Genomic DNA, 22,792 nt, shown 5'->3' on the forward strand with positions numbered 1-22,792 from the left:
TGGTGTCAATTAACCATCAGAGTTTATTTATAGTAGTCTCTGATTTTAGTGCGAAAACTGGGGAGATTATAGAGTGGAACATAAGTAACATTTAGAACAGAAGCTTAAGGGGGAACTGCAATAAGCCTCCACGAATTTATAAATACCTGAGAGTAACCTAGCTGTGAGCAAATGTGCTTCAAAGGAGCACTTCAAATATGTTTTAACCTTAATGGTATGAACTGTGGTGAAAAAGCAATAATAAAAAAAAAAAGTTAAGATAGAAGCCAATTAACATTAGCACTGGTGGTCTTGTCTCATTTAGTAATTGAAGCACAGTCAACAAAAGTCCCATTTTATGTTTGGTTATCAAGTTCCTTGTGGGGGAGTTGGGCTGGTTTTCAATCTTTTTGCTGGGACTTTGGACCAAGTAGGTCGCTGTTCTTTAGGTCTTTCTCCACGACGATCCTCAGGTGGAATCTGGTTGTCTAGAACTTTTTCTGAGGGAGCCTCAAAAGTAATATTAAGCTTTTTAGATAGAGTGTCTAAGTCATTGAAGCTTTTATAGATTATTTGGGATCCATTATGATTAATGATGAGGCTAAAGGGGTAGCCCCACCTGTATCTAATATTGTTATCCTGAAGTTTTGAGGTGATGAATCTAATTTCCCTCCTTCTCTGAATAGTTTGAGGGCATAAGTCCTGGAAAATTTGTAATGTATGATTATGAAAGGAGATAGACTGCCTAGATCTGGCAGCCTGCCAGATTTCTTCTCTTGTGGTGAATTTCAGCAGTCTAAGAATAACGTCCCTTGGTGGTGCTGGGGGTTTCTGAGGGGGCCTCAGTGCCCTGTGTATCCTCTCGATGTCTTCAGAGGCCAATGGGGGGGATCTAGGAAGCAGATACTGGAACAATTCTTTGACATAAGATTTTAGATGCTCTTGGGGGATCTCCTCAGGGATGCCTCTTATCCTTAAGTTATTCCTCCTCCCTCTATTGTCTAGGTCCTCCAGTTTATCCTGCAGGTTTTGTATGATGGAGTCTTGTATAGAAAGCTGATGGATGTTTGAGCTGACCAGATTGTTTAGGTTGTCCTGGCCATCTTCTAGGTAATCAATCCTAGATCCCATTTCATTTAAGTCTTTTTTGAGATCTCTTATTTCATCTTTAATGAAGGACTTGAGTGATTCTATATCTGTCTTGGAGGGTAGACTCGCTATCTGAGACTGGATGGAAAGCAGGGAGTCCCTCTGAGTTACTACAGTGTCTGTGGTTGTATCTGTTATGTGGACCTCAGAAGTTTGCTGTGTTTCTGGTCCTTGGCCTTCTTGTGTCAGGAAAAATGTGGAGACCGAGGGGGTCTGGACAGAAGTTTTATTTGGCTTTTCTGGCTTGTTGCCTTTTTTAGAGGTCATTTTCTTTATTAATAGTGGGCTGTACTGTGATGGAGGATCAAAGTTGTGGGTACTAGGATAGAGTAGCCTCCTTTCTAAGCCCCCAGTGAGAGTTGCTGCGGTTGAATTTAGTTCAGGCTGGATCAAACCGTGTGTCTAAATGTAGAATAAAGTTATTAGAGTATAAGGGTGGGTTCGACCTGATCTGGATTGCACTCTAGCCCTCCAACCACGATACCAGCTGTAGCTTGTGTTAAGTTGAATATTTTCAGGATGTTAAAATGAGCGGCTACCAACCGACAGATCTAGTTAGTTTCAATGTCACTTTTGCCCTAGTCTGTTCCTTCAGAGCTGCAGCGAGGAAACCGTGTGTCACTGTTGCCTGTATGGGCCTGAAGTTTCAGTATGTCAGTCTTGTGAAATGAGGCAGGGAGCTCTCCGAACTTTCAATTAGGGCCCAGCGTGGCAGCAACTCTGTGTTGTGATGGCAGCGCCCACGTGGTTGGTAGTTATGTCAGAAAGACCTTGGGCCTAGTGGAGCAGTGTAGTGACTGATAATATGAGCGAGCCTTCCCTCAGAACACCCCAGTAGTGGCGTCCAGGCTATATTATATGACCCGCGTGCACCCAAGCATAACCCCTATTGCCTTCGTTACCGGGCGGTACCTGTATCTGTTATTTGCAGTTGTCCCTCTGCTCCGATTGTCTGCAGGTTACCTTCCCGGCACACGGTTCTCACTGCGGATTAAGCCTAGTGGTAGGTGTCACAAAGGGGCAAGCGTAGGTGCAGCGGCGAGGTAGTCGTGGAGTGCCGTTGTGGTTTGCTTACAGCGTGGGTTTCAAAGATGGCGCCCGCTTCAATTATGTCTCTCCATTTCAAGCTGTGTAGGGACCTGCAAAATCACTTCCATGCCCAATAATAAGATCGGTGATGTTAACGGGCTGTTCCACATTTGTTGTGATATAATTTGGCCCCAGTTTTCGTTTGTTCTTAGGCTCTGATGGGTTGACAGCTACGGAGCTCTCTCACACTGCAGCCATGTCCCAGCACGGCGTAGCTCCGCCCCAAGTATATTTCTTTATAAACAATATTTTTTGTAAAAATTGTATCACTGATTGGTAATATCTTTCCTTGCTTTGAACTTTGAAGTATCTTAATTTTGACATCAGATGATGTACGAACTCGAGACATTGCAACATAAAGTTGTCCATGACTGAATACTGGTTCTGGAAGAAATATTCCTACTTTGTCTAATGTTTGACCTTGTGATTTGTTGATGGTCATTGCAAATGCAAGTTTGATTGGAAACTGTCTCCTTCGTAAAATGAATGGTAGTTCAGTGTTGGCAGGGGCTAAATCTATTCTTGGAATAAACACCATTTCTTTTTTAGCTGTTCCTGTGAGTACTTCTGCAATTAATAGATTTGGCTTAAGATCTTTAACTATCAATCTTGTTCCATTGCACAGACCTCTTTTTGTGTTCAGATTTCTGAGCAACATAATAATACTTCCCAATTTTATTTTTAACTTATGAAGAGGCATTCCTGATGGAGCTAATTCGTTTAGAAACTCTATGGGATAGTTTTGTGCATCTTCATCTGTCTGATCATCAATTGAATCTGAACTCAGATATATTTTTTCATCACCATCGAGTATATTTAATACATGCTCATTGATTTGATCAACATGACAATTTTTTGTACACAAAATGGCCTTTTTTGAAAAACTGTGAAGATCAGATGGAAGAAGTCTTTTTTCCAAAAATTTCAGATATGATACAATCATGGCATATTAATTTGGAAGGGATCTCAACTAAATCCTCAGGAAGGCCCTCTGAATTATTTAATGAACCCTGTCCTAATTTTAGTAGCCAATTGCTAAATTCTGGATCCACTGAACGCACATTATTCTTCAATTTTAAAATTTTGAATTTATCCCAGTGATCATAGAACTTTATAGTAGCTTCCACAATAGCAGTTCTATTGCAATGAGGAAGAACTGGGAGTGTTTGTCTGAAGTCTCCACCAAGGAGTATAACTTTTCCACCAAATGGCTTATTGTTCTGCATAATTTCTTGAAGGAGCTTATTTACACATTTTAGAGCTATACCGGGTGTCATTGAGGCCTCATCCCAAATAAGCAATTTAGCATTACGTACGAACTCTGCATCTTTTGAAGTCATTCTCATATTTGATGTTGATGTTTCCAGTAATGGAATTGGAAGCTTAAACTGTGAATGGTAAGTTCTGCCACCATCAAGGAGATTAGCTGCTATTCCTGTAGAGGCAACAGGAAGAACTCCATCTGTGCGTCCACGTAAAGTACTCAATAATGTTTTATATAAATAAGTCTTGCCACTTCCACCAGGTCCATCAATAAAAAAACATCTGTGTGGTAAATTTTCATTATCAATTGCAGACATTACATTGTCAAATGCAGCTTTTTGCTCGATGTTTAATGCTTCTTGAAGTTGTGCTCCAACTTGGGCTTCCAACTGTGTAACATAGTTGAATTGCATTTCTGGAATGAAGTTTGATGGATTGGGTAGTCCAAAATCTTCACAACGTTTACCATGCAATATGAGAACATTTTGAATATCTGTTAATGCCAAATTTTTGCAACTTTTGCAATCATCAATGTGGTCTTCATGACGTGAATAATCTTCATAAAGATGATGTTTGTATTTTTCAAAGAGTTGTGGGACATTAGGTGGGACAACAAAGATACACAAATAAGCAAACAGTTCCCTCATTTGTTTAGGCATTTGTTGAGATGCTGATTCGTTAAGTGTAAGATCCCATGTAGCGTCGTCATCTAAAAGTAAAAGCTTTTGGGCAGCTTCTTTGAATGTGTGACAAACTTGTCCATTAACAGTTCGTAAGTCCTTAAAGGATATTGCTCCTTTTAAGTGCAAGAGCAGTAACCTCAAACAAAATCTCTCCAAATCTGATGAAATATTTACATTATACAATCTGCCAATTGTTGTATTTGCTCCTCTTTGTCTTGGATTCCACTTACGGGTTTTTACATCAAATACAAAATGTTGAGGAATGTCAGAGTAAAAAAATTCACGTGCCGCATTATTATCCACATTCAACTTAAAGTATGCTGTCAAAGTGGTATCCCTGTCTTGTGCCTTTTCTGCAGCTAATTGTACGTTTTCATTATGGAAATATACATCTTGTTCGCCTGGAAGATGAACTTGAAGTCTTATTATTGTATGTGTTTGATGGTGCATCAAAAAACCATACAACCTCCAAACAGCTTCAGGAGCACTGACATATCTTGTGTCCAAAAATTTTTGAATTTCATCATGCTGTAGTGTATTATGTTCCTTAATGGAAATATTTGCACAATCGTAACCTTTATATACATATTTGAAGAGATATTTAACACTTTTAACAGAAACACAACTCTCTACATTTATATGGCAGTTGTATTTCAAGCAGAAGTATGGGCTATATGGAACTACCCATGAGTTGTCAATTTTTTTTCCTTTGACAATTACAGTGGTCTCATTTTTTTGTCTCCGATATCGCGGATATCCATCAACATTAATTAAAGTTTCTTCTTGAAAAATTTTCGGAAAATTCTTGCTGTAATTACCATCAACCATGCATGGAGAATTTAAATTATGTTCTCCACATGGACCGTGTATCATATGCTTTATTACAATAGCATGTAGTCTTGGATAAATATGTTCATCAGGAATTTCAGCTGATATAAAAGTGTCAATGGTTTCAGCATCATTTGGCTTGTCTTCTGCTTTCAATATTAAAAGGATATGAGCATGTGGTAATCCTCTTTTTTGAAACTCTATTACATGCACTTTTGCGCAAGGACTTCCAAGAACATGTTTGTTCAAGATATCATTCAAAAGAGAATTTAATTTGAGATTGAAAACTCTTGCTACCAAATCTGGTCTGAACTCCACTGCTTGACCTTCTAATAGGTTATCAAGTATCTCAGGCCATTTAGGGTTGCAGGTCATGGTGATGAAGTAATCCGGTTTTCCATATTTTCTAACAATGGCCATAGCATCATGGTAGTTTTGGGCCATATTTCGTGGACTTCCCTGAAAAGATGATGGCAAAATAACTGCTTTTCCAGGCATCAGGCCCTGTGCAGCAGCCTCACTTTGAATGTAATCCATTAATCCTGTATATTTTTCAATGCGAAGATTAGATTGATTTTGACGTATATAGTTGAGTCTGTTGGCCTCAGTCTTGACATAAGCATCAACAAAGTACTGCTGCGTCAACTTGCCAGCACTAAGGAAAGGATTGAATTGATCCCTAATTGAAATTCTGTAAGAGTAGTATTTCATTTGGCTAACTCTTATCCTTGGATTGGTGGTTACTCTTCTTTGTACATCACTAATTGATGTTGGCCTGAAGTTAAGAGCAATATTGGAACCCCAACTTTGGTCCCCATATGGAAACAACAAAGGATAGAGCAATGGTTCAAGATTAGGATCTAAAACACTTATTCTTTCAGTTTTTTTTGTTTGATCTGTAGATCGGTAATGAATAAGAAGGTCACGTTCAAGAGGAGGTTCACCATCAGAATTTTGGAAAATAACAGCAACCTCATTAACTCTTTGTACGTTATATCTTCGGTAATCTGATGTTCTGTCCTGCAGAATTACCATTGAAACTTTAGAATTTTGAACTCCATTTAAAGATGCTTCATGGATGCATTCTTGCTCTACCTCATAGAGCATTTTACATGCTTTTGCAAAAGGGTTATACTGAGACATATATGAACTTAACTCCCTCAAAAGTTCAATGTGACATCCTGAATTTTCTTTTAGTGCTGCTCGTTGGTCCGCAGCTTCCTCAGGACTCAAAATGTAGAGTTGTGCAAATTTGCGTTGATCATCATTTTCTGGATGCAAAGCACCAGATCGGTGATAAATTTGGCCATTTATTCTAAAACAGTATGGGCCATATCCTGGAGGTGGTGCAATGTTTGCTCCCATTGATGCAAACGCCAATGCACTATTTATAGAACGGATATTTTGCATAAAATTCTTTGAATGTGTGTGTTGTCCAGTCATTAGTTGTTGGATCAGTGGTGGAATTTGTATATGAGGTAATGTTATTTTTCCTTTATTGCAGCATTTATTAAAAAGCTTATCGCTTGGTTGTTCCTCTGGAAAATGCTTTGCCATGCAAAATGTGCAATAAACATTAAGTTGACCACATGTGTGCATCGGAACATTGTCTTCATTAAATAGTGAATGGTTATAACTTTTGTTATATTGATTAGTGATAGTGATGTTAGTACTTTTTTTTTTTTTTTTTTTCTACGTGCAGCAGAACGTGATCTTTGCATGTCCAGTTGGAGACATTTTTCCTGAGCAGTCATATTGGCCCTACAAATCCGTTTTTTTGAAGAATCCTTTTTGCGTAGAGTTACCCTTTGTTGTTCAGTCATATGTGTCCGTCGTATACGTTGAGTTTCTTTTCTTCTGCGTTTAACGTTTTCTGCATCTTCCTGTGTTAAAATTCTTTTAGGAGGCATTCTTCTATTTTTATGTTTATGCAGCACTCTTTAGTTTGTTTTAAAGACTTTTTTTTTTTTTTTATGCACGTCTTTGTAGTTACTTTTTTTTATGCAGTATATATGTTTTTTAAGGTTTATTATTATTAGGCACTCTTTATTGCCTTTTTTATGCTGTATATATGTTTTTTTAAATAGGTTTGTTATAATGCTGCTTATGTAGTATTAGGCACTCTTTATTGCCTTTTTTATGTTGTATATATGTTTTTTTTTTTTATAAATGTTTTATAATGCTGCTTATGTAGTATTAGGCACTCTTTATTGTCTTTTTTATGCTGTTTATGCAGTGTCTTTATTTGTTTTAGGCAGTCTTTTAGGCACTCTCTTTGTTAGATCGGCAGTCTTTATTTTGTATTAGGCAATGTTAGGCACACTTTTTTTTTTTTAGACAATCTTTATTTTGTTTAACAAAGTCTTACGCACTCTTTACTTTATTTTATACACTTTTTATTTTGTTTTTGGCAGTGTTATTTTTTTTTAATGCAGTCTTAGGCACTCTTTATTTTGTTGTAGAAATTAAGCGTGTTTGTCACTCTTTACTTTGTTTTAAACACTCTTTTTTTTATTATGCACTTTTTTTATACACTTTTTTTTTATGCAGTATATATGTTTTTTACGGTTTATTAGTATTAGGCACTCTTTATGGGCTTTTTTATACAGTATATATATTTTTTCTTAAAAATGTTTGTTATAATGCTGCTTATGTAGTATTAGGCACTCTTGATTGCCTTTTTATGCAGTATATATGTTTTTTACGGTTTCTTAGTAACTTTGTTTTTTGCAGTCTTAATTTTTGTTCATGCAGTCTTAGGCACTCTTTATTTTCTTGTAGACATTAGGCGTGTTTGTCACTCTTTACTTTGTTTTAAACACTCTTTTTTTTGTATTATGTCCTTTTTTTAAGACACTTTTTTTATACAGTATATATGTTTTTATATGTTTTCTTAAAAAGGTTGATTAAAATTCAGCTTATGTAGTATTAGGCACTCTTTATTGGCTTTTTTATGCAGTATATATGATTTTTTTTTTACAAAGGGTTAATTATAATGCAGCTTATGTAGTATTAGGCACTCTTTATTGCCTTTTTTATGCAGTATATATGTGTTTTTTTCAAAGAGTTTATTATAATGCTGCTTATGTAGTATTAGGCTCTTTTTTTGCCTTTTTTATTCTGTATATATGTTTTTTAAAAAATGTTTCTTATAATGCTGCTTATGTAGTATTAGGCACTCTTTATTGCCTTTTTTATGCAGTATATATGTTTGTTTGTTTTTCAAAGGGTTTATTATAATGCTGCTTATGTAGTATTAGGCGCTCTTTATTTCCTTTTTTTTTTATTTTTATAGAGACTTTTTATATGTGCAGTGCAGCACAGTGTTGTGCTGTTTTATGTGCCTATTTTTTCTTTTTAAGTAATATAGTTATGTTATATGTGCTGTGCAGCACAGTATTGAGCTCTTTTATGAGCTTATGACTAAAATATTTCTTTTCTATGTGCTGTTAGCACAGTGTTGTGCTCTTTTATGAGCCTATTAATCCTTTTTTATTTTTAAAACCGAAAATTTATTTTTTGATCCTATTAAGGTTTTTTTTTTTTTTTTTTTTTTTAAACTACTATGTGCTGTTAGCACAGTGTTGTGCTCTTTAATATATCCGCACAGTAGTATGTGGTATGTAGCACATACATAAGTCCTGAGCCTATTATTCCTTTTTTTGTATGTGCTGTTAGCACAGTGTTGGTCTCTTGTATGAGGCTATTATTTATTTTTTTTTGTATGTGCTGTTAGCACAGTGTTGTGCTCTTGTAAGAGGCTATTATTCCTTTTTTTAAAAAAACCTAAAATATATATTTTGTGTGTGCTGTTAGCACAGTGTTGAGCACTTTTTTGAGCTTAATAATGTTTTTTTTTTGTTTTATTTTAAATGAGCATATATTTGTTTTGTATGTGCTAGGTTTTTTTTTTTAGTATGTGCTATTTAGCACATACATAAGTCCTAAGTCCTAAGTCGTGAGCTAATTGTTTTTAATATGTGCTATGTAGCACATACATAAGTCCTGAGGGAATTTTTTTTTCAACAATTTTTTGTTTAAACTAAAAATTGTAAACTAAAGAGCTAATGTGAGGTATTTTTTTTGACTATGTACTATGTAGCACATACATAAGTCATAAAATTTTTAATTAGTTTTTTTTTTTTTTGTTAAATGTAGATATTTTTTTTTTGCTAATTGCAGATCTTTCAAATAATGACCTTTCTCTGCATAAGTGCTGAGGTAAATTTTTTCCTGAGGGAATTTTTTTTTCAACAATTTTTTTTTTAAACTAAAATTTTTAAACTAAAGAGCAAATGTGAGGTATTTTTTTTTAAACTAAAGAGCAAATGTTTAAATTTTTTTTTTTTTTTTTTTATGTTAAATGTAGATATGTTTTTTTTGCTAATTGCAGAGCTTTCAAATAATGTCAGTGCCAGTGCAAAAGAAATGCGCAGCATAAGTCCTGAGGTAATTTTTTTCCTGAGGGCATTAAATTTGAAGACCCAATTATTTTAAACTAAAGTAAAGAGGTTCAATAGCCAATTCTTTTATAGTAAAGTAAAGAGGTTTTTGTTTTTTGGTTAAATGTGGGTTTTTTTTGCGGAGCTTTGAAATGTAGACCTTTCTCATTGCCAGTGCAATAGAAATGCGCAATGTATTATGGCTCGCGACGCTTTTATTTAGGGTTGCGTGCGCGTGGGTTCGCGTGCGCATGCGCATTGAGGCTAAGTGTGTTGTTGGCTTGGCGTGTGCATTGAGGCTAAGTGTGTTGTTGGCTTGGCGTGCGCATGCGCGTTGGTAGGCTAACGTTGTTGGCTTGGCGTGCGCATGCGCGTTCGCATTGTTAGACGGCTAATGTTGTTGGCTTGGCGTGCGCATTGAGGCTAAGTGTGTTGTTGGCTTGGCGTGCGCATGCGCGTTGGTAGGCTAACGTTGTTGGCTTGGCGTGCGCATGCGCGTTCGCATTGCTAGACGGCTAAGGTTGGCGTGCGCGTGCGCGTGCGGGGGGCATTGCTAGTAGGCTAATGGGGCTCAAAAGGTTCGCGTGCGCGTGCGCGTGCGGGGGGCTCAAATCAAAGTGCTTCAGTTTTGTGAGTGTGCGGTAAGGTGCTTCAGTTTTGTGAGTGTGCGGTAAGTGCTTCAGTTTTGTGAGTGTGCGGTAAGGTTAATCAAAGTGCTAACAAACAATGGGGCTCAAATCACTTTTGTGAGTGTGCGGTAAGGTTCGCGTGCGCGTGCGGGGGGCTCAAAGGGTTGCGCGTGCGAACAGCTGGCCAAGGGTGCGCGTGCAGCGGCAAGAGTTTGTCTGAACTGCGCATGACGGCTTCAGACAAACTCTTGTCTTTTATAATATAGGATATGACACATTTAGCATTACTGTTTTTGCTTATACAAAATGTAAATAAAACAATTAGATGCTTTAAACAAAGTTTCATACCAGTGATATCTCTATCTTAATAAATGATCCAAATGATAAAAAAACAGAAATGATTCATTTAAACGGTGTAGGCATGTAATGCTTCACAATGACCTTTTTAAATCTAGAATATAGCCAAATGCAAATAAAAAATGCCAATAAATGCATACATTAAAGGGACATTGTACACTAGATTTTTCTTTGCATAAATGTTATATAGATGATCTATTTATATAGCCTATCTAAATGTGTGCAACATTGTATAGTTATTTTTAATTTAAAATAACATTATGCTTATTTTCAGACTGCTAACCAAGCCCCAAAGTGTATACTGATGTCTACAGATTCAAGCTTGCTCCTGTTTGTCTAATGGGTCTTTTCATAAGCAGGGAAGGGGGGGGGGATCTGCTCTTTCTGACATTCAAGACCCTTTTTACTGGGTGTCCCAGCCTAACCTCATCATCAGTGCTAAACTGAGAGCTTATAAGGACATTTTTAAAAGGTTTTGTTCTGGATTTTTATATCATATCTGTGCATATTCTTCTTTATAGTAGTGTCTATTACATGCAGGTATATATTTATACCTTCCCTTTAATACAGAAAGAGAAGTTCTCAACCAGGAATGAACAATAACTTAGCAGATTGTTCTATAGCAAGTCACCAGCTGGGATCAGCCTCCGTTAGCCCACTTATGGGCCACATTGCTTATGATAGCGTGGGTCACAATACGTATACAAAAAACACAAATTGAGTCCTGGGCTGAGTGAGTACTGTCAGTGGCCCGTTAAATAACATTAGCTAGGCAGTTTCCGAACATGAGAGTCCCACTATGTGGGTGAGTGGTCCAACAATCTTATAGTGCACAAGCTCCCTGTTACATGACAGACAGCTATTTAATAGCTCTCAAGGTTGCTTAAATCCCACAACTGTATATTAAAGAACGGAGTTACCTGTTTAGAGATTGTGCCATAGTGGAATGAACTCACTCTGAAGTGCTGCACAGTGCCAGTAGCTGCCATCCTAAAAATGTATCCTATTCTATTGCTAAAGCACAACTGATCAGGACCAAGAGGAACTGCTCCACTGAAAAGGGTTTCCTACTACACCAGAAAGACCTGGTGGATCGTTTAGAAGAGAGGGGGTATCCCAGTAAAACCATAAAAATAGCCTTCAGAGAAGTTAAGGGTATTGATAGATCTACTCTACTGGTGGATAAAAATACTAACTCTACTACTGATAATTCTAAGCAGGTCACATTTGTGACCGATTATAGCATTGATTATCATCACATGTGTAACGTTGTGAGGAAACATTTTAAACTACTTGTGGCATATGATAAACTTATTGACTGTGTGGAGAGTGGTAGTAGGTGTTCCTATAGGAGAAATAAATCTTTGGGGAACAACCTATCCCCCACAGACTTGCCAAAAATTCCTGCCACAACTAGTTCATGGCTCACTAGCAAGGGAATGTTCAGATGTGGTAGTAATATATGCATGGTATGTGATTATATTGATATTTATGACACCTTTACATCTGCTGTCACTGGTCGATCATTCAACATAAATTACTATTTGAACTGCACATCAAATTTTGTGATTTATCTTATTACTTGTATATTGTGCAATATACAATATGTTGGACTCACGACCCAGGACATCAGATCCCGAATCAGAGAACATTTGTCAACTATTAATGTGGGAAAGTCCACCTCACTCATAGTCCAACATTTTATCACTTTACATGGGAAAAATGTCTCCAGCCTCAGGTGGTTAGCGATTGATAAGGTCACCCCCCCCCCCCCAGGCGGGATGGGGACAGACAGAAACTCTTAGAAAAACGGAGAAGCTATGGATCTTCAAGTTATCCACAAGAGTCCCATTAGGACTTAATGTAGAATATGATTTGATCAACTACTGGGAATGAATCCTATTTTATGCGGGTCTCTTGTATATATATATATATATATATATATATATTTATATATCATTTGGTGAATATTATTATGTATGTAATAAGAGATTATATGAAATTTAGTAAGAATCATAATTATTATATGTATTAAATTGTGTCATTTTCCACCAATACTTTAATATCCATCTTTACTTCACCTATTTTTAAAGGGGGTTTTGGTCTTTCCCCCTCTATTAGTGCTGATCCTTTTCAACATGTATCCTTGTAATATCGGCCAGTATGATTTTCTGTTTAACTAGGCACTCTTTAATATGAAGTTGTTAAATCTAATAGCTATAGACAGTGATATATTGTACTTTCTTATCCTATAACAATACTACGCCTGATAGGTGTTTATATGGGTAATAGTTTGTAATAATTGTATACGATTTATGTATGACATGACTCTTAGGCCTAGATTTGGAGTTCGGCGGTAGCCGCCAAAACCAGCGTTAGAGGCTCCTAACGCTGGTTTTGGCCGCCCGCTGGTATTTGGAGTCAGTGATTAAAGGGTCTAACGCTCACTTTTCAGCCGCGACTTTTCCATACCGCAGATCCCCCTACGCCATTTGCGTAGCCTATATTTTCAATGGGATCTTTCTAACGCTGGTATTTAGAGTCGTTTCTGAAGTGAGCGTTAGAGCTCTAACGACAAGATTCCAGCCGCCTGAAAATAGCAGGAGTTAAGAGCTTTCTGGCTAACGCCGGTTTATAAAGCTCTTAACTACTGTACCCTAAAGTACACTAACACCCATAAACTACCTATGTACCCCTAAACCGAGGTCCCCCCACACCGCCGCCACTCGATTAAAATTTTTAACCCCTAATCTGCCGACCGCCACCTACGTTATACTTATGTACCCCTAATCTGCTGCCCCTAACCCCGCCGACCCCTGTATTACATTTATTAACCCCTAACTTGCCCCCCACAACGTCGCCGCCAGCTACTTAAAATAATTAACCCCTAATCTTCCGACCGCAAATCGCCGCCACCTACGTTATCCCTATGTACCCCTAATCTGCTGCCCTAACATCGCCGACCCCTATATTATATTTATTAACCCCTAATCTGCCCCCCTCAACGTCGCCGACACCTGCCTACACTTATTAACCCCTAATCTGCCGAGCGGACCTGAGCGCTACTATAATAAATGTATTAACCCCTAATCCGCCTCACTAACCCTATCATAAATAGTATTAACCCCTAATCTGCCCTCCCTAACATCGCCGACACCTAACTTCAATTATTAACCCCTAATCTGCCGACCGGAGCTCACCGCTATTCTAATAAATGGATTAACCCCTAAAGCTAAGTCTAACCCTAACACTAACACCCCCCTAAGTTAAATATAATTTTTATCTAACGAAATAAATTAACTCTTATTAAATAAATTATTCCTATTTAAAGCTAAATACTTACCTGTAAAATAAATCATAATATAGCTACAATATAAATTATAATTATATTATAGCTATTTTAGGATTAATATTTATTTTACAGGCAACTTTGTAATTATTTTAACCAGGTACAATAGCTATTAAATAGTTAAGAACTATTTAATAGTTACCTAGTTAAAATAATAACAAATTTACCTGTAAAATAAATCCTAACCTAAGTTATAATTAAACCTAACACTACCCTATCAATAAAATAATTAAATAAACTACCTACAATTACCTACAATTAACCTAACACTACACTATCAATAAATTAATTAAACACAATTCCTACAAATAAATACAATTAAATAAACTAGCTAAAGTACAAAAAATAAAAAAGAACTAAGTTACAGAAAATAAAAAAATATTTACAAACATAAGAAAAATATTACAACAATTTTAAACTAATTACACCTACTCTAAGCCCCCTAATAAAATAACAAAGCCCCCCAAAATAAAAAATTCCCTACCCTATTCTAAATTAAAAAAGTTACAAGCTCTTTTACCTTACCAGCCCTGAACAGGGCCCTTTGCGGGGCATGCCCCAAGAATTTCAGCTCTTTTGCCTGTAAAAAAAAACATACACTACCCCCCCCCAACATTACAACCCACCACCCACATACCCCGAATCTAACCCAAACCCCCCTTAAATAAACCTAACACTAAGCCCCTGAAGATCTTCCTACCTTGTCTTCACCATCCAGGTATCACCGATCCGTCCTGGCTCCAAGATCTTCATCCAACCCAAGCGGGGGTTGGCGATCCATAATCCGGTCCAGAAGAGGCTCCAAAGTCTTCCTCCTATCCGGCAAGAAGAGGACATCCGGACCGGCAAACATCTTCTCCAAGCGGCATCTTCGATCTTCTTCCATCCGGAGCGAAGCGGCAGGATCCTGAAGACCTCCAGCGCGGAACATCCATCCGGACCGACGACTGAACGACGAATGACTGTTCCTTTAAGGGACGTCATCCAAGATGGCGTCCCTCGAATTCCGATTGGCTGATAGGATTCTATCAGCCAATCGGAATTAAGGTAGGAATTTTCTGATTGGCTGATGGAATCAGCCAATCAGAATCTAGTTCAATCCGATTGGCCGATCCAATCAGCCAATCAGATTGAGCTCGCATTCTATTGGCTGATCGGAACAGCCCTTTTACAGCCGAACTCCAAATCTAGGCCTTAGTTTGCCTGTCACACTTATTAACATCTGTCCTCTGTATAGGAGGTTTGTACAATATAACAATGTTTAGTAACTTTGTGATCAATGGAATAATTTTTTACGATTGCTTAAGTTGTATCCTAGCATATACTGATACTTGGTGATTGGTTGGGCCGTTTTTTTGTCCCATCCAATGAGAGTCTTGTAAACCCTTTTAAAATCAGCATTAACGTGCACTTTTTAATAGTAGTGAGTACGGCTAACGCCGAAATGCATATACTCTGTTCTTGAATCCTTGTATCAGACCCCATTTGCTCATGCATGGAGTAAATATTTTTAAATTGTGGAAATAAGGTTTTGACTTTTTAAACCAGGCTGCTCTTCCTCGTTGTCTCTTGGATTGGATCACAATAAGCATAGCCATGGTAAATCCCATTTACCAGAGAAGGGTTAAGGCTGTCATCCTAGCACAACCTATACTTTCAATGGATACTGCAACCATGCTAAATAACGTTCGTGTCACAAATTGAAAATTTTAGGTTGCGCTGAAGCAAAAGCATAAATTATTTAGCATGACTTGAGGCCTTAAGAAAAGAGGGTTAACATTTTTTTATAAAGAAAACAAACATAGTAAAATAAAGGATTACATTTATATATCACATTTTTATATATATATATATATATATATATATATATATATATATATATATATATATATATATATACTTTTAATAAAATAATAATATTAATAAATACTTTAAAAGGGAAACAAAGATTTTAAAAGGCTTAAACGGGATGGTATATTGCAAGGTGTTTGATTGGAATGGGCTGCCTCCAATGTATGTATATCTATCTATCTATATATAAATGTCTAGATATGTGTATGGGTGTATGTATACTTGTCTATATATGTTTATACATCTGTATTTATATGTATAAATATGTATGTGCCCACATATCCCTCTCTCTCTCTTTCTCTCTCTCTATATGTATACTGTATATATCTATATATATATATATATACATATATACAATATATATATATATATATATATATATATATATATATATAAATATATATATTTTTTTTTTTTTAAAAATAGGTATGGTTAAATATTTTACAAAAAAATAATCATATACAGTATATTTATATATATATATATATATATATATATATATAACTATTTCAAAATAAAAAGGAAATTTTCTTCTATGTGAAAAACAATGGAATGTAGAATATTCTTAATTCAGTTTCGGCTTTGGGGCAGTTGGTCTAACACAGTATTGGGTTAGCGTGCGTGCGTGCGTGCGATAACTAATAGGTTTTTTTTGTAGCGTGCCCCATAGAAATCTATGGGGAGAGAGGCTAAGTGTGGTTGTGTAAGTCATAATCAGTTTTGCATCAATTTCCTGGGGAAAACCATACAAAATAATAGGTACCATATGTAATGGAAGAAAAATGCTTGAATTGTTCTATTCTTATACTTATTTTTTTATTATTGAACAGCATTCTAGCATTCTTGTCAACCTGGTTACCTATTGGTCCCTTTGTTATTGGTCCCTTTGTTAGTCTTTGCTATCCAAGATATCTCCATAGAAAGGAGTCCTTTATTTGTGTTCCTTTTTTAATGGGCTTCTATGCATTGTTACCCTCCAGTCATGCACAGACTGAGGGGAATATAATAATATACTTTTACTGTGCAGCTACCAATTATAACCTAATATAAATTGTTTCTGCTAACAATAATATTGAAATTTTTTAAATTCTAGTTTATATCATGGAAATACATTTAGAATGAATAAATTATATTTTACAGATAACAAGCTGCAAAATGTTTCCAAATCCTATAATATAAAAGGCCAAGTATGTTTGTCCTAAGCTGTCATGTACAGTAGAGACTGCGCAAGGGCAAACATACCTGGCCAATAGGATCAGGCAGCAGAGAGGGTTGGCGGAAGTGGCCATGGAGGAGGGTGTAGCCGGATGGGAGCACCGTGATGGGGGGCATGTCCGGGTGGGAGCAGCTGGGGCAAGGGGACATGGCCGATGGGAGCACCATGATGGGGGCGTGGCCATGTGGGAATAGTTGTGGTGGAGGCATGGACAGGAGCAGGTTGGGTGGGTGTGGCCGGGCGGGAGTGGGAGTGGTCATGAGAGAGAGAGTGCAAAAGAGGGGGGAGAAAGCAAAAGAGAGGGGGGAGAGAGCAAAAGAGGAGGGGAGAGAGCAAAAGAGAGGTTAGAGAGAGCAAAAGAGAGGGGGAGAAAGAGGGGGAGAGAGAGAGAGCAAAACAGAGGGGGAGAGAGAAAGAGCAAAAGAAAGGGAGGAGAGAAAGAGGGCAAAAGAGAGGAGGAGATAGAGAGAGCAAAAGAGAGGAGGGAGAGAACAAAAGATAGGGGGGAAAGAGAGAGAGCAAAAGAGAGGGGGAGAGAGCAAAAGAGAGGGGGAGAGAGAGCAAAAGAGAGGGGGGGAGAGAGAGCAAAAGAGGGGAGACAGAGCAAAAGAGAGGGGAGAGAGAGCAAAAGAGGAGGGGAGAGAGCAAAAGAGAGGGTGAGAGAGCAAAAGAGAGGGGGAGAGAGAGAGCAAAAGAGAGGGGGGGAGAGAGAGAGAGAAAACAGCTGTACTTCAAAAAAAAATGGCCCGTGTACACAGGCTTTAGGACTAGTTGTTTATAAAAGATCCCATTCAGAACAAAGGCTGTAACTTAACCAGCTGTTTCTCTTCCAAAACAAAATCACTATTTAATTTCCAAAAATATATGTATATAATTATGTTTTTTTAAACCCTGCCACCTCTACTGGTCAGCTTGTTCATGTCTTAAATATTCTTTGATTTCCCTACATTTTTTTTTTCATTTCAGCAGACTTTTAATTACTAATCATCTGAGTATATAGCTGCTAAAATCATCAACAATGCCAAGAATCCACTGGACAAAAGAAAGAATGGTTTGGATAAAAAGGCTTAAATACACAAAACAAAGCATTTTAGCGGTCAAAACCCTCTTTTGTTTCAATTTTGCTGATCAAGCATTTATAGACTGTATATAGCAGCTGCTGCCTGGCATTTAGCAGTTCACTGGACCACTCTTAAAAGTCAAAATGGGAAAGGTAAGCAGATATAATTAATTCCTTTTTAAAAAAATGTTTTACTTTTTTTTGTTTTAATTATTGATTACAGTGTAATTGGTGATATATTGCCGGTAAGTTAAAAAAAAATACAACATTACATCTTTTATTAATCATATAGAAAATTAAAAATGTTCAGACTGTATTCTTGCACCTGGAGAAGTATTGGTTTGTTCAATACACTACAATATCTGATATTATTTTGAGAGACGCCTGCACAAATTCTTCAACGATAAATTGCTTAAAATAAATTCCACATTTTACTGCAATAAACATGTTTGTATGTGAGGAGAATATAGTATTTTATTTATATGATTTTTTTATTAAAAGAGCAATATTTAATGTAGTTCAATGGGAAAAAAAATCCATAACTCCTACAAAAAAATGAGTCATGATATAGTTTAGAATACATTAAAATCAAACATACCCTTAATCCATACATTTAATTATTTTATACATGATTTTGTTGCATCTTTTCCCCATGTGTTTGACCGCAAAAAAGTTATAAGATGCCATAAAATAACTGTAATATTATTATATAGTTTTATATATGTTTGTGTGTATATAATTCAAATTTCGTAATTTTCATTGTTTGTTTTTAATTATGGATGTGAGCTAATGTCTATTCTGTTTCATAAGGGGGTGAAGTCATCAAGGTACAATTTCAGCATAAAACATTAACCAACTATCTAATCAATGTAACTTAAATAAAATGCAAGTTGAAAGTGGAACATTTAGGCACAATGCATATACAGGTAGCTGTTGGACTAGCTAGTTGGTTATGTAGGGTGTAGAAAAAAACAATTACTTAGTGAAAAATATTGGTATGGATATATTTTTTTATTAAAAAAACTATTGTTTTAAGAAGGCTAATGTCTCATAACTCTTTTGCATTGCCTTGAAATCGATTTATAACTAAACTCCAGTCATTATGACCCTGCTACAATATTTGGATGGAGCTGAAAGATAAATTACAATTACTTTGGACCTTCATCACATTTACTTTAGAGCGTTTGAGGAAGAAGGAGATGAAGACTAATCTTCATATTAAACTAAAAGTGTTAAAATTGTAGCAGTCATGTAGCTATGCAAAGTTGTGGTTTTCAAAAAAGAAATTTGATAAGAAATCTTCTTCTGAAAGGTAGTTGTAAAGATTTGCTTAAAATAATTTAAAAAGAAAAGTATCTGGATATAGGTAGTGTTACAAGTTTTGCTTATAATATTGACTACCTTCCACTATACTAGATTCACTATTGACTAGACTGTTCAAAAGACACAAACATCTGTAATACATATACAATATTATAGAATATATACAGTAAAGGTATTGAACTATTTCCGATACTGTAGTGAACCTGCCCAATACCTTTATATTCAATGGAATTTGAAATGTTTGGCTCAGAAATATTTTAGGTTTATGAGTTCAGGATGTTATTTGTGTGTCATATATATATATATATATATATATATATAATACATTATTCGGTGTTGGTTAAACATTTACATTAGTTTTCGTTAAAGTATAAAGTACATAATATCCATCTCTAATAATACATGATGACTAAAAATATATTGAATAAACTTTCTGATGTTTTTTTACTTCACTCATATCAAATAACTAAACTTATATTGATGATTTTTTGCTTCACCCAGATTACCTTTTACGAGGACAAGAATTTCAAGGGGCGCTCATATGAGTGCAGTAATGACAACAGTGATCTGCACTCTTACTTCAGCCGTTGCAACTCCATCAAAGTTGACAATGGCTCTTGGATGATCTATGAGCAGGCAAACAACAAGGGGCACCAGTATTACCTTAAAAAAGGAGAATACCCAGACTATCAACACTGGAATGGTTTCAATGACACCATCAGTTCTTGTCTCATGATCCCCCTGGTAAGTACATTTGGAAAGATTTCTAATAACTAAGTAAAAAATAAACCTAGCTAAAAGATATTGGTTCCTTTTTGAAAATAGTTTGAGAAACTGCATATCACTGAAAGGCTTTTAAAAAGAAAAATAAATAATGCACACAAAAGCTATAAGGGCTCAAAGAAAAAAAAAGGACTTTCAAAGGGCTTTAACATAGAGATACACACACACACACACATATATATATATATATATATATATATATACATTTCTAAATATTTATATGTATATATATATATATATATGCGTGTGTGTGTGTGTTTATATGTGTGTTCATATGTATTTATGTATTTATATGTGTATATATGTACACATAAATACATATATAGACATATAGACACATGTATACCTATATATAATCATATATATATCATATATATTTATCATAATCAGATTAGCGCACTTGAGAAAATGAAGTTTGCGTGTAAGGGTGTTAGGATTTTATCACTTTTCAGCTTTTTTTAAGTCTATGGGGAATATCATAATGCGATCGTGATATTCGAAGATCTGCTTTTTGAGTGTGTCAGGTTAGAACGTGAGCGAAAACTTTTTACTTTCAACTTGTAATACGTGTGCAACTTGACGCTAAACTAGCACAATGATTTTTATAAAATAAATGGAGAGTAAATTGTAAGGGAATATGTCTACTTAATAAAGGTAGAAGCTTTAATTAACAAATATCTTATATTTTCTTCTTATGCTGTAGCATTCAGGTTCCTTCTTAATACGACTGTATGAAAAAGAAAATTTCAGGGGCCAGATGATGGAATTCACAGAAGATTGTTCACTTGTCTACAAAGAATTCAATTACCATGATATTAACTCCTGCAATGTCCTTGAAGGCCACTGGATCTTCTATGAGGAGCCTAATTTCAAAGGGCGTCAATACTACCTGAGACCTGGAGAATACAGAAGATTCAGTGACTGGGGTGCCTCCAATTCCAGAGTTGGTTCCTTTAAAAAAGTCCAAGATTTTTATTAGAACATTGTTAAAAAAAAATACACCTATATTTTATGCTGTAATCTTATAATACACAGCATCTGATATTTCTAAAATGTTTTTATTCATAAGAGGCTTGGAAAACTGGTTAATAAAGTGAATGAAAATACAAATAATTCTTAAGTTTGCATCTATATAAAATAGAGTTTCCTTTAACATACAATGAATAAAAACATTACATACTGATACACGTATACACACAATACACACATACATACTGATACAGAGGTCAAGATGCAATATAAAGTCCAGATATTGATTGCTGGAAAATAAAAGTGATGGTGCAATTTTAGATAGGCATCCATATAAAAATGGAGGTTTAATAACTAATCTAACCTGAGAAAAACTGAAATAAATAGATAAAAAAAAAATAATGAATTCATCTCAATTAGATAGACAGATGATAGATAGATAGATAGATAAATATAGATAGATACTTATAGATATAGTTTTTGTGCAAAGTTAAAACTCAGTAAAATACACTGTATATATATATATATATATATATATATATATATATATATATATATATATATATATATATATATATATACAGTAAATATATATAAATATATATGCACAAAGTGAGTCAGGTGCACTCTCACAAACAGTCCTTCATATGCCAGGGTGCTAGCATAAGAGTAAGATATGGCAAGCAGAAGATAGCACTCTCTGGTCTTAATAATAAAGTAAATATATTTAGTGACGTTTCGGGGAATGCTCACCTTCATATGAAGGTTGAAGGACTGTTTGTGAGAGTGCACCTGACTCACTCTGTGTATATATATATATATATATATATATACAGTGTATTTAACAGAGTTTTAACTTAAGACCAGAGAGTGCTGTCTTCTGTTTGCCATATATATATATATATATATATATATATATATACACTGTATATATACTGTATATATATAATGTGTATATTTATAGATAAATAGATATATTGATAGATAGATAGATAGATAGATACTTCTAAAATATACCTAAAAGCACATAGACAAATAAATAACAAAACTCAGAGTATGGTTCAAAGTTTCTTCAAATGTGATTTCATTTAAAATGAATAACTCCTTAAGAAGTTCCTTAAGCACACACTCCCCTGAGAGTTTTTACAATCCACTACAGTAAATCATTTTTTTCTCTCCTTTTTAACAATATTAGACAATTAATGGAGTAAAAATTGGCAGAGGGATTTAAAGAACATAGATTTAGAACGTTATTAAACTAGGGGGCAGCTTTAGTATATGACTGTCTTCATGGGTAATCCAAGAAAAAGTATTTAAATAATTACGTATATAATATTTTTTTGCATTGTTTGCATAATATGGTTAATGCTGGTCCCAGAGTGTTCTTTTTTTCTTTTCTTTTTTTTCTCGCTGTTCCCTCCCTCTGCCCACCGCTCCCGGAATAGAAAATATCTAAATGTTTTTGTAGAGTAATGGCTAGAATTATCTCCTGGAACGTAGGAGGTTTCCATTCCCCAATTAAGCGGAAAGCTATTTTAAATTATGTAAGCAAAAAAAATACAGATATCATATGTCTACAGGAGACACATCTCTCAGAAACAGAACACTCAAAGCTTAGAACAAAGTGGATCGGAGAGATATTTTCAGCATTGTATACTAGAGCAGCTAGAGGAGTAGCAATTCTAATTAACAAAACAAATATTAAATGACAAAGAAGGTAGATTCCAATTTTTATTGTGAACATTAGAAGGTAAGAATTTCTTGATAGGGAACATTTATGGTCCTAACAACTCGGACTGTAAATTTTGGAAGAAAATTAATA

General features: G+C 35.5%; 2 protein-coding genes across 2 annotated transcripts; one reads left to right on the top strand and one right to left on the bottom strand.

Annotated features, from left to right (window-relative positions):
- Nucleotides 1-3,110: 3,110 nt before the first annotated feature.
- LOC128659588 (uncharacterized) lies at nt 3,111-6,443 on the bottom strand. The gene has a single exon (XM_053713179.1). The coding sequence runs from the start codon at nt 6,432-6,434 to the stop codon at nt 3,111-3,113; it is 3,324 nt and encodes a 1,107-aa protein (XP_053569154.1). The 5' UTR covers nt 6,435-6,443.
- An 11,596-nt stretch (nt 6,444-18,039) lies between these two features.
- On the top strand, nt 18,040-20,980 carry LOC128659598 (gamma-crystallin 1-like). Its single transcript, XM_053713185.1, has 3 exons — nt 18,040-18,048; nt 19,720-19,962; nt 20,705-20,980. Exons 1-3 carry the CDS (start codon nt 18,040-18,042, stop codon nt 20,978-20,980), a joined length of 528 nt encoding a protein of 175 aa, XP_053569160.1.
- Nucleotides 20,981-22,792: the final 1,812 nt, after the last annotated feature.

The sequence above is a fragment of the Bombina bombina genome, chromosome 1 (assembly GCF_027579735.1).
Source record: "Bombina bombina isolate aBomBom1 chromosome 1, aBomBom1.pri, whole genome shotgun sequence".
In the NCBI taxonomy this organism is placed as follows: domain Eukaryota; kingdom Metazoa; phylum Chordata; class Amphibia; order Anura; family Bombinatoridae; genus Bombina; species Bombina bombina.

What these genes read in the sequence shown, in the direction of transcription:
- LOC128659598 (XM_053713185.1), top strand. An exon ending in CTTGTCTCATGATCCCCCTG is followed by an intron (nt 19,963 to 20,704) that starts GTAAGTACATTT and finishes CTTATGCTGTAG; the next exon opens with CATTCAGGTTCCTTCTTAAT.
- LOC128659588 (XM_053713179.1), bottom strand. Translation starts at nt 6,434, where the DNA reads ATGACTGGACAACACACACATTCAAAGAATTTTATGCAAAATATCCGT.